A 12,177-nucleotide genomic window follows, 5' to 3' on the forward strand; every position below is an offset into this window, starting at 1 on the left:
TCATACCTCTGTTGATTCCCACGGGTGTCCTCTTTTCGGAAATGCATGGGGTTCCCTGTTTTCCTTGGTGGCTTGGACACCCGAGGCCCATATCTGTATGTAGTGCCGGTCGGCAGAATGAGATTCTGCTCTGAAAACAGACTTGGGGTTACTTGTGTTTTAGGCTTTCCCCTTGGTGGCCAGGTAGGTGCACCCACACATGTGAGGTACCGTTTTCATCGGGACACCTGTGGGAACGCGGGACGGTAGGCCATGTGTTTGTGTGGTTTTCATAACGTTTTGACCCATTTGCTGGTGCCCTTTGTCTCACAACCCTTTCATTTCCCAAATGTGACCAACATTTAGTCGCTGCTTTAGCCACCATACACTTTTGTAACCTGCACAAGTCACCTACCCTTGAAAAGGTCTGCCTGTGCTCTTTCAAAAAATGTATCCTTGCCGTTCCTCAATATACGCAAAGTGTGTCAGAGGAAAAGAGCCAAATTAGGGAGGAACCCGTCTATAGAACTGGGAGAGGGGCACCCAAATTCGGAACCACAGACCAAACCATACCAAAAACAGAAGCAGAAAAATTAGAAACCATGAATATTTTATTTGTATTTCATCGTATATTATTGTTGTTACTTCCTCCTTGTCAGCGAAGTAGAGGTTCTCCCATCTCCTGTTTCGCTTTGCTTGCCGTTCCTCACCACATTGGTTTTCCCGATTTACACATGCTAAGTGCGTCTGGTTCGGCCATGAGCGTAAAACTCCTGTGTACCATGGCTCAGTGTTTGGCTTGTGGTATTGCTTGTTTTGTAAAACACTACAAAAAATGTGTGCTCTCCTGACTGCAAGAGTCGGAGAATGTAGCGGAGCATTGCTTTTCTCAAAATTCATAGAAGCCCTTGCTGTACCAAGCCAACCATGTCCAACACATGTCATTTTTCCCGCTTTTCCCCCAATCGATGGCAGTTCCCCTACCTAGTTGTTGCCTGACCTACGCAAATCACCCCTTCCTAAACTTGGAATTTTGTCTACTTTTCAGAAATATATGCCTTTCCGTCCTCCAATTCGGCTTTCCTGCCCTTTTCTTCCATTCCGTCCATGCATGTCCAATTGGCAAAAATTGCCAAAATCGCCTACCTCTCTCAAAACGGTTGATAACCACATCAAAATAATTTTTTTCCATTTCCACTCAACCTGTTCTTGAAAGCCAGGAAATTGGGGAACTCGGCACAGCAAACCATTTGTTCCTAGCTCTTACAAGGAAAAAAACCACAGGCTTCTTTGTACATCATTTTATTGACATTTTTTTGAAAAAACCCAAAATCTTTGCCATTTTTGCTTATTTTCTCTCACCCCCCTACAGCAACCTGGGATTCCTGGGTGGCGTTACGACCGCCTACATGTTGGAAAAAAAGGAGCCAAATTTGGCCGAGATATCTCATGTAACAAAAAAGTTACAAGCCATTGAATGGCCACATACCGAAATCACCAAAAAAGGCCCTGGCACTGGGGAGAAATACCCATGGCACTTAAAGGGTTAACATGACACAGCATTCACCTACATTTGCTGCGGTAATCTGTTTGCTTTCTCTGGGCTTACCGGGCAGCTTCGCTGTTCCTTGTCTTCTGTTCTCTGTCTTCTCCAGTTCGCTCCCTCTGTGTGCTTCCCATGAGCCGGTAAGCTTTTACTTTGTCCTGCTCTGCTGCGTATGGCTCTCGCTACTCCGGGCCCTCAATCGGTAAACTTCATTCAGTTTGCCTCTCCTGCACGCTGTTCATGTCGGCCTCATTGCTGCTTCTTATGGTCTGCTTGTCCTCTGCGTTCTGACCGGTGTCAGAACAAGTCACTGATGGAGCCAGCCTCTGCTTCTCTCTGCTTCTCTCTACGTTCTGGTGTTCTCTCCGCTGTGTCAAATTTAAACTTCCAGCACGATGCAATGTTTTCCAATGACTAGAGCGCGGCATTGGCTTACCGCTTCTGGTCCTCTTCATTACTCCATCCCTCTTCCTCCTCTCAGTACTAAGGTCTTTGACTGCTGTAAGGTGGGATTTCTTTATATTACAATAAGACATGTATGTATGTATGTTGCAGAGGCATATATGTCTCATTGGGAATTGTCACTGCAAGACTATTTTGGTTTTGTATTCTTATGTCCCTCCGGAGTTAGCCTTACCCTATATGGTCCTCCAGCAGATAATAACCCCCAGGGTTAGTCTGGTAGCTTCTGCTTTTCCCTGGCCACGTAGAAGCTTCCATTCAGAGAATCGGTGATGATATTGCTAGATTTGTCAGTGTTCCACTACCAAGATATCTCCAAACTGCACTTCGATGTTTTGCATCTTAGGAGACTATATACTATATATACTGAGAGCCCCATGCCCTCCCGCTGTGAATTCAATACTAGAAACACAGACTAAACGTTTTCCACCCTTGGGTTTAGTCTGGGAAGCTGCAACATTCTTTCGGCTGAGAGTTTCTCTGCCGAGAATACAATGTTTAACTTTGATTCTCCTCTGATACAATGTAGCAAATCTGTAGGTTCTCAACCTGTGAATGTATTGCAAAGCTTGTATTCATGATTGTCCTTTTTTTAGTTTTGAAATCGCTTCCTTGCTATATCAATGAAGTTTTAACAATATTGCAATACTTCCGACCAGTCTCTAATGAACAAATGTTTTACCTTAAAAGGAAAGGTACCTTGTTTTACCTTGGAGCTGGAGTTTGTTTTTAAAACAGAGCTGTAGGGTGCCTTGTAACGTGCCTCGTTACCCTTCAGCACTCACCAGGTGTTTGTGCAGGGGTGAGATTTGCAAATCTAACCTGTTTTAGGGCGTGTGGTAGATTAGGGAGGGTCTAGACTCCAGTGCTGGGCTGCAGTGAGTCGCTGTGACTGTCCCCTTGCCATGTGATTGGCCAAGTTAAGGAGACCAGGGAATTCTCCCCACACCACCTTGAGCCCAACATCTACTTGTTTGGGGTAGCACCCGGCTCCCCAAGTCACCTGTTTTGTGGTCCCCTGACCAGGAAGCAGGCCTCGTCACAAGGCCTGTACGGTCAAAATTGAAATGTTATTTTGTGGAAAATGTATGACACTTAGATATCCTTTTGTTAACATGTGTTTGGAGGATAAGATTTATATTTTAACATTCATTGAGACTTGGACTGAGGTTTGTGTGGTGTTGGTTCATATTTAACCTTCTGTATTGTCTTGCAACAGTCCCTTTTTAACTTCAAATTTTATCACTGTCATCCCAGGTTCTCCCAGACATTTCAGACCTATATGCAGCTAATGCGCCCATTGTACCTACGTTGGCAGATATTGCATGGATTGCCGCGGATGATGACGAAACATATGCAAGAGTCAGGTAATGCTTGTGTTTGCATTGAATAGTTGTATGCTGGAAACTCGATCGTATAACTGAGATAAGGCAAATGGTACAGACATTACATTACTTTAGTAGTTTTACCTCTGGACCCTGCCACCATACCTTTTTAAATACCAATGGTGTTTGGCATCCAGAACCAAGAGTACTTTTGCATGGCACAAAGTTGAATATCATTTTGCAGTAGCACTTTAAAGAAGCTGGCCCCCTTGATTGTTTCTGTGGCATAATCATCCTTTATTTTGTTTGGATGGTATCCGCAGAAATGATTGTCAATTATATTTCGAATGGAGAAATTACCATCTTTTTAGCAGAATTTGGGGAATTTTGTTTAAAATATAGGTCTAGGGTGGGGCAAGGGTAATAGTTGAGGTGGGGCAACGGGCGGGGGAGGAGGCCGCATTATAAAAATTTTTTAAAAAAAGATGGTCATTTCTCCATTCAAACCTGTCTTGGACTTCCGTTTGGATGATGTCGATATCCAGTAACACATTTACAGCTGGAAGAGGTATTCCCACGAAGGGTGCCTGTACAATCTAACAATGATATATGAACAAGTGGTGAGCCAGTTTGAGGGTGTGAAATAGTGGGATTTGTACCGTGGACAAAACAAACATTTTTGAGAGTCCTGCTGGCCCTTTTTTATGGGACCCTTGGAAGTTTTGCTTTTTTTTCGTGTTGGTTTCTTGGATTTTAGACTTTGTTTGTGGTCTGATGAAGTCCCCCAGCCACTGCAACCTTTTCTTCCTATGGTAGCCCATATGCTTCCTAGCACCCCATGTTGGCTCTAAGATGGATTAGATCATGCTACATTAGTGTTATCATGTAGGCAGATGGCAGCAGTAATTTCGTTTTTTGTTTTATTTTTAGCTGCACCAAGAATGCAACAGGTTTTATCACACCGTTATGATGGCCATTCGGGTACTGTTATGGAGATTTTGTTTTACAAATCGTCTCACTATTTGATACATCTTCCTGACGCCTGTCAACCCCAGATTCTTTTTGCTTGGACTTGGTAACTATTTTACCTTGTCACTAGGTGAGTGGGAATCTCTCCCCTAACCCCCTACTCTCCCCTCACACCCCTGATCATTTATCCTAGTTTGAGCTGCAGTTTCCCTGAGCCCATGGTAAGGATCTGCACCATTCAAACTGACAGGTGCTGTGGTGCTGTCCAGGCCTCTGTTCAGCCTCTGGCCACAACCTCTGCCTAGAAGCACACATACTGACCATGATGTGGACTGGGACCACACATTCCCAGCCTCCACATCTGGCCACAAATGCATACCAATGCTTTGCCCGGTAAAGCCAAAGCATTGCCCAGGAAAGGGCTGACATTTTATGGCATATCCATCAGTCAGAGGGATGGATTTGGCCTGACTCGCTCTGCAGAGCACACCTTGGATGTTCTGATCTCCTCGCACCACCCCCTCTCTAACCCTCTCACCACTCCTCTCTCCTGGAGTGACCACTCTCTCCTCTCCTCTCTCTCTACTCGACGTGCCGAGCCAGCCAACGCCAGCACTGCTACCCACCTTCTCGGTCATCCGACCCATGTAGCGCGTGTCGGTTTTGAGGCTTTCGCCGCCACTTTCTCTCCCTCCTGCACCTCTGGCTGACTCGCATCCTGACAAAGCCCTTTCCAACCCCCATTCCTCTATCTCTGACACTCTAGAAATACTTGCCCCTGTCATGAGGATCCTCTTGAAGCCCAAAGCAAAGTGCAATACTTGGTACGACTCGGACCCTGTCACCTTTAAACCCAAGTGTAGGGTGGCTGAGAGGAAATGGTGGGCATCATGTGCCCGTCTGACAAACTGGCCTGCCACCTGCTCCAACGGCAGTACCGACTGTCGACACTAAGAAAAGAGCTCACATCCAAGCCTGCGTCTCTGCGTCATCTAACAACTCAGCCAAACCCTTTAAAATCTGCAAGGAGCTGCATATCCTGCTGCAGTCTCTACCTCTCCTGTCCCCTCCCAGACCCTCTGCACGACCTTGGCTAAACATTTCATCTCTAAAGGCCAGGACATCCTGTCCACCCTCTACTCCTACTTTCCCTTCCTTTTGTTCACCCCTGACGAGGTTTCTTGAAAGTCTGATCTATGAAAGTCTTGTCAAAACAGTTTCTTGATTGATAGTTTATATATATAGTGCCTATACACACAATGTGTTTCAAAGCGCTTCAAGGTAGCGAGGGAACAAGGGAGAATACAGTGACATTCTTACAAGTCCTTGATACATTCAGAATGTGAAATTAACTATTGTAATCAGCCTGTTGACATTTCAGTTGGTGCAAGAGCTTTTGACAATAAGGAGTGGTGTGGGAGGGAGAAATGAGATAGATAAGCAGCTACATTACTATGCCTAATCATCCAAATCCTAATCTTCCCTGTTCATCCAAAACTATCATGGGCCATATTGACGCCCTCGCCCTAGCCTTGGCCGACTTCTGCAACCACTCATTCGCCACTGAAGCACTCCCTTGTGCTACCTCTTCTTAAGAAACCCTCAGCCGACCCCTACTGTCTGGCTAACTATCGCCCAATCTCCATTACTCCTTTTCTACGCAAATTCTTGGAAAAGCTGGCCATTGTTAGGGAGAATTCTCTGTTTAGGCTGAATTTCCTAACCTAGCGAGTCCCCCAGCAGCTTTGCTGGATTTCTGGGGTTTATTTTTTTCTCCTGCCAAGAGTGAGACTCTTTTACCCTCACTCTTGGACATGATTTGAGTGTGTTCCTTTGACTCTAGATGTGTTTAATGGGCTATGGGGTCTTTTACTCCATAGGGCTTCATGTGTTTTTGTGATGTGTTACACAGCACCCTCAGTGCAGTAACACAGGGGTGTTATAGTGACCCCCCCCAGTATAGTGTCGGGGGGGGAAATTCTGCCGGGGCCGGCAGAGCCGTCCGCAGACCTCCGGGCAGGGAGGCCCCAACTCCTCCCGTGTATTCCAAAAATGAGTACGAGGCACACACAAGAAGCAAGGTGGTTCTGCTGTTTATTGAACAAACGGCAGGGATGGGTCGAGGAACGTACGCGTCCGTCCTGACACACACACTCACCGTGGGCTCGCAGGCCCTTTTTACCTTAGTGTGACGCGCTACTTGCGTCACCTGGGAAAGTTAACAAAAAACCTATCGCCACTCTGGATTGGCTCCTCGAGTGGTAGGGTTAGTATAGCACACGTATAGAGAGCTCCACTACTGGATGAGGGTTAGTCAGGTGGTGTACATGGGTTGTCCCTTCAATTTGATACATGAAAATTGTTACATGGAAGCCCCTGAGGATTGGTCAGTGCTAGTGGCGTCAGTGATAGGAGCCCATTGTTCTAATTGGTCCACGCACGAGCTCCCCAGTGTGGGACCATCGCTGTTCCCAGCTCGCGGTGCACCTGCCATTTGCAACAGTGTTTCACTAGTGGTATGCGCAGACAACGTAAGACCTATTCATATGCCGGGAGGCCGGTTACTCCCACTGCTGCAGATGTTCTTTGAGACGCTCGCCTGTATCTGCCTGGCCTTTGAAGCATGGTACCCAGGCACCTCTCTCGCCTCCCGGATCTGGCACTCTGTCAGGTTCGGCTTGGTCACGTGGGGTGGGACCGTGTTTGAGACATCATTCTGCACAATTAATATTGTATTTTCCACTGTGCGCTTTACTTAATTTGGGAGGCGACCTTGATGTTGGATTGTGGTATGTCAGTTTTAGCAACATCGTGTCCTTGACTGTCTGCTTTAGCTGGGCTCATTCTGCGGGATCAGCGACTTTACTTTTGCTCGTTGCAATGTTCATGGAAACTCTTGCTTGAGGCCTACTTGGGCCTAGTGTATAGGTGGGACCGTTTGGTACACAGGTGCTTTAAGTTATGGTGCCGTATTGCTTCGTCCACGTTGTCGTGTCTTCATTGGGTTCTTCTCCAGTTGCATATAGGTTTAGGAAAAGCGTAAGCAAGCTTTTATTAGTTCGTTGTGCATCTTGCGTTTCTGCATTTTAAGGAGCCTAAGTAAAAAATAATAAAGATGCGCGTCTGTGGGTGTGTCTGTCACCTACGTCATGGCACTGAATATGTTCTTCGTGCAAATGGGTGTGGGAATGTCCAGTGTATATGTTACGCGGGCATTCTGTCTGCTGACTGGGTCGTCATGGCATCTCTAACGATGGGTCAGCAAAGTGCTTGATGATTCAGTCGAGCTCTTCCGAGCCGCAGGCGCCGGCACGGGTATGGCATGCTGGTGGGCACGCGGGTGGGCACATTCGTATGTTCCTGTACCAAGGCACTTGATCAGCTGGGATGTGGGCGAACTCCTCTCTTGGTGGGTGTCTGGGCCGCGATCCTTTAGGCCAAGGGTGGGACAAGAATGCTGGGAGCCGTTTTCTCCATTCTCCCACTTCAGTCCCCCCTCTGGTCGATTTGTCGACCACAAACTTATCATTTTCATTATCACCTCTCACTCTCCATATTTTCGTAATTCCTCCCAGATGTCCATAGTGGTTTACATGGTCTTCAAATGACCAATACATGTATAGGCAAGCGCAGTATACCCACTTCCCTGCGTAGCTCCTTGGATTTCTTGGATTTTCGACCTTCACGGACGGTGGATCTAGATGGTTAGTGATGATCTGGTTGCGCAGCTTCTCTCTTTCCTGTATTATTATGCTCGTGTGAGGACCGTCATCTGCTGGCATTAAGGGGTGCATACCGCCCATTTCTATCATTCCGTCAGTGGTCCGTGCCTTTCGGGCCTTCCAAAATTTTGTTAAGATCAATGCAGCTCCAGCTAAGACAATGCACCCAACTATGATCTTTAGTCCATCTGATAGCCAGGATGGCATCCATGACCATAATATTGAAAACCAGCTTCCATCCTTCTCAACACCTTTACTTTCGTCCATCATCTTGGAATGCATCTGGGCCAGTTGTGACACTGCTTCAGCCAGTGTGCCATTGTCAGCGTCGTTAGCAGGAATGAATGTGCAGCATGATTGTCCTATCTTTGCGCAAACTCCTCCTTCCATGGCCGTGAGGAGGTCTAGTACATATCTATTCTGTAGTGCTACCATTCTTACTGCTCGTAATTCTTCTTTTATTGCGTTGAATCCATTTACTGTAGAGTTAATTGTCATCATTAGTTCCCACCTTGTTATCTGGAGCCATTTGGCGTTTGCGTATGCCTGAACACCCGGATGTATTATCGAGGAGAAGAACATTGCTGCTCTGCTGAATAGTCTGTGTTCTGGAGGCATTGAAGATAGTGCAGTTTCTGATCGTCCCCATAGATAATTCCCCGTCAGGGGTTCTCCTTGTCTCTTTTTCCTGCTCACGACACTGTTGTTGCTGTTCATGACAGTGTTGTTACTGTTGTTTTTATTTTCTGAGTCCGTTTCAGTGGGTGATGATCTTTTTTTCCTCTTGTTTCCTTCATTCATTTTGGGAAAGTTTGCCATATTTACATGTTGTTTTGGCACCACTAGAGATGGTACATTGACGTGTACCATTGAGCATACGCCATTCCACATAGGAGGCAGGGTGTGGTATGCCTTCTCTCCACAGGCCCAGTAATGGTCCATTATTACTGCTGTTCCTGCTCCCCCCCTCAGGTAACTCCGTCACACTTGCACAATTGGTGTTTAATCCCACGTCCACTTCTCCTTTGTGCATGTAACATATATTGGGAGCGGTAAGTGGCAGTATTGTTATAGGGTCTTCATCTTCCTCCAACCATGTTAGCATTGGTACATACTTGACCCAAGGGATCCAACATCTTTGGTTGTGTTCAGCAATGCTCTTCTTATCTTCTCTTGTTATCATATTGCTGCCGACCACACCTATGTCCCATTTGTCGCCCAGGTACAATTTTCCTGTTATTGTTATTAGTGGCCTTTCCCAACACCCTTTTTTACCAGGTACTTCGGTGGAATACCAATCACATGGCAGGTATTGCTGTGTTACTTTCTTTGTGTCTCCTTTTTCAGGGCCGCTGGTTATATATCTGAACGCTTCATTAGATAAACTGCCCTTGTGGTAGCTCAAATATGTCTTGAGGAAGTTGTTTTCGTAAGGGTATGTATCTCGTGTTTTCCACACCAGTTGTACTGTTCCTTGGAACCTTCCTTTCGTTTGGAACAGTGCTAAGTATATTATACATCGGGCCGTCTTTTCATCAATTTCTGTGGCAACAAATGTCCGGGCAGCGCTCATGGAGTATGGGATCAATGAGCACACGTAGCAGCTGTCTTCCGTTGTCTGTTTCCCTATTTTAGTCATGTGTTGATACCACATGTTGTTTGAGACGTGTGCTGAATTTTCTATGTAACTATCAATACCCTTTTGATCTGAGTATGTGCTGCGTTTAACTCTACCTTCTTTCCCTCTAATTTGTATAGCACCACCTGACGTAACACCTGTTGCAGCTGGGGGTGGGGGTGTATTAGGTTTGGGTACAGCAATAATATTTGAAGCGCAGCTATACTGCCATACAGAGGCAGCCACGAAGCCGGTGATTACCAATATCCCTAACATTTTTATTACAAATGCTAATTTCACCGGCATGTTACTCTTACCTTGCTGCAGTCCGGCAGCTTATTCTTGCGAAGTTAAAGTTGCCCGCCTGAAAATTCTCAATATGCTGGTTATTGGTGTTAGTTCTTTCTTTCAAGCCCTCCCTATCAAATAGTCGTTCAATGCCCAGGCGAAGAGCTGTTCCCACGCCACTCTAAGTGATCTATTTTTTAGGACAGGCAAGTAAGGATGGAGGTGGGGCATTGATTGTTCAATGGCCAAAATGAATGCCGTGTAGTACACACGTACCTTCCTTCTTTTTAAATACTTTGGCCTTTTAATATGATAGACAAATTGATAATTCTTCAGGGTAGTTGTAGTCTGAGGGTAGCATTTACACCTGGGCAGTGAGCTCTTGTTAATGGCTTATTATTCTTGACAATACAATAATATGCGATACCTGCATGTGCGAAAAAAGAAAAAAGAGAGCAATCACGTGTTTACATGTGTATTCGTGTACGAAAATGTCTTTCAAAAGTTCATTAGTTGGGCATAATACAGGCAGGGTGCTCAGGGTTCAACTGGCGGGGTTTGTTTTACTCTTTGATCGTGTGGCCATGGGGTGGGGTGTGTGGTTATTATTTTTCTCAATGTTATTAATTGTCACGGGGGAATCAGGGGGGTGGTGAGGGTCGCTAGTTCTATCAAAAGTCACTTCATCTGTGGCAGATGCTGTTGTTGTTCTTCCAACGGCTCTGTCGGTGGCGCTGGGGCGGGTCTGGAGTTTGCAGATCTTTACGTCGTGTAGATGGTTCCAAGCGCGTTTGTCCTGTAGCTTTACTGCTCTTGTTGATATTTCCTCTACCAGGTGGGGGCCAGTAAAGCGCGGATCGTTCCACTGTCTTTTAAAGTTGCGTAGTAACACATGGTCACCTTTAGCTATTTTGCACGGTGCATCCTCTTCTCCTTGTTGGTCGCTCTTAGACCCGCCCCGTGTGCGCTCGAGCTGTTGAGATATAAACACAACGCTAGTAATCAAAGAAGACACATTTGTACATTTCATCACCAAAAACAGCTGCAGTGCTCTCGTGGTCAATAAATGCTCTTGATGTTGGTGTCAGGGGAAGGCGCATTTGGCGTCCAGTTACCACCTCGTGTGGAGTGAGGTGGTGGTCGGAGCCTGGCCGGTTTCTCAACTCAAATAGGGCTAGTGGAAGGCAATATAGCCAACTCTTCTTTGTGGTTTGTTGTATTTTTGCAATTGCCTCCTTTAATAGGCCATTCAGGCGTTCACATACACCGTTGGCCTGTGGATGGTATGCACATGCAAATTTATGCTTAATGTTCAATAGGGATGTGATGTGCTGGAACATTTCGTTAGCGAAATGCGGGCCGTTATCCGACCGCAGCACTTCGCACACTCCCCATCTGGGGAAAACTTCCCTCGCCAAGAATTTGGCTGCTCTGAATGCATCTGGGTGTGAGCATGGTCCTGCTTCAATCCACCTGGAGAATGGGCATACTACTACAATCATATACCTGTTTCCTTGACATACGTTGATCATATCAACATAGTCAATATGTATATGTAGGAAGGGTCCTTCTGGCCGGGGTATAGTACCTTTTATCACCTTCAAAGTGTGACCGGCCGTGAACTGTTGGCATGTGAGACAATTGCTGATGAAGTTTGTCACATGGGAGTTTAACTCCGGGCAGAACCAGTCTTCCCTAATACGTGCTGCAATTACTTCCTTGCCAGTGTGAGCTGGATGGTGTAATTGGCTCAGGGCGGTATTCAATAGGCCTAGTGGCATTACCATCTTTCCACTGTTATCCTGGCGCCATAGGGCGTCAGTTGGTGACATTGTACATCCTCTTTTTACCCATATCTCTTTTTCTGCCATTGGTGCTGCTGCTTGTAATTCCATTATCTGGGTGGTTGGGAGGTGGGTATACCCTTCTTTTATTAACATCTCTCTAGCTATCCCCCTCCCTCTCCCTCTTTCTGACTCTGGGGGGTTCCATACCTCACCAAAATATGCAGCATACTTCGCATGTGCGTCTGCCGCCGCATTACCTTTGGAGACATGGTCGTCTCCATTTGTATGTGCTGTACATTTGACCAAGGCTAATTCTTGGGGATCATTTATTACTTCTATTAATTCAGCCAGCAAGAGAGCATGTTGCACTGGAGTGCCATCAGCTCTCCTGAAACCTCTTCTTCTCCATTTAGACAACCCTGAATGGACAGTGGATGTGACATATGCACTGTCAGAGTATATGGTCACTCGTTTGTCAAAG

General features: G+C 46.1%; 1 protein-coding gene across 3 annotated transcripts in view; it reads left to right on the forward strand.

Annotated features, from left to right (window-relative positions):
• MTFR1L (mitochondrial fission regulator 1 like) overlaps positions 1–12,177 on the forward strand; it is a 223,591-nt gene that overhangs the window by 82,680 nt on the left and 128,734 nt on the right. For all 3 annotated transcript variants that reach the window (XM_069622697.1, XM_069622699.1, XM_069622698.1), the window contains one exon: positions 3,245–3,354. In XM_069622697.1, the coding sequence (XP_069478798.1) occupies positions 3,245–3,354 (110 nt within the window). The remainder of the gene's footprint in view (positions 1–3,244; positions 3,355–12,177) is intronic.

This window comes from Ambystoma mexicanum, chromosome 11 (assembly GCF_040938575.1).
Source record: "Ambystoma mexicanum isolate Mex_15411 chromosome 11, UKY_AmexF1_1, whole genome shotgun sequence".
Taxonomy (NCBI): domain Eukaryota; kingdom Metazoa; phylum Chordata; class Amphibia; order Caudata; family Ambystomatidae; genus Ambystoma; species Ambystoma mexicanum.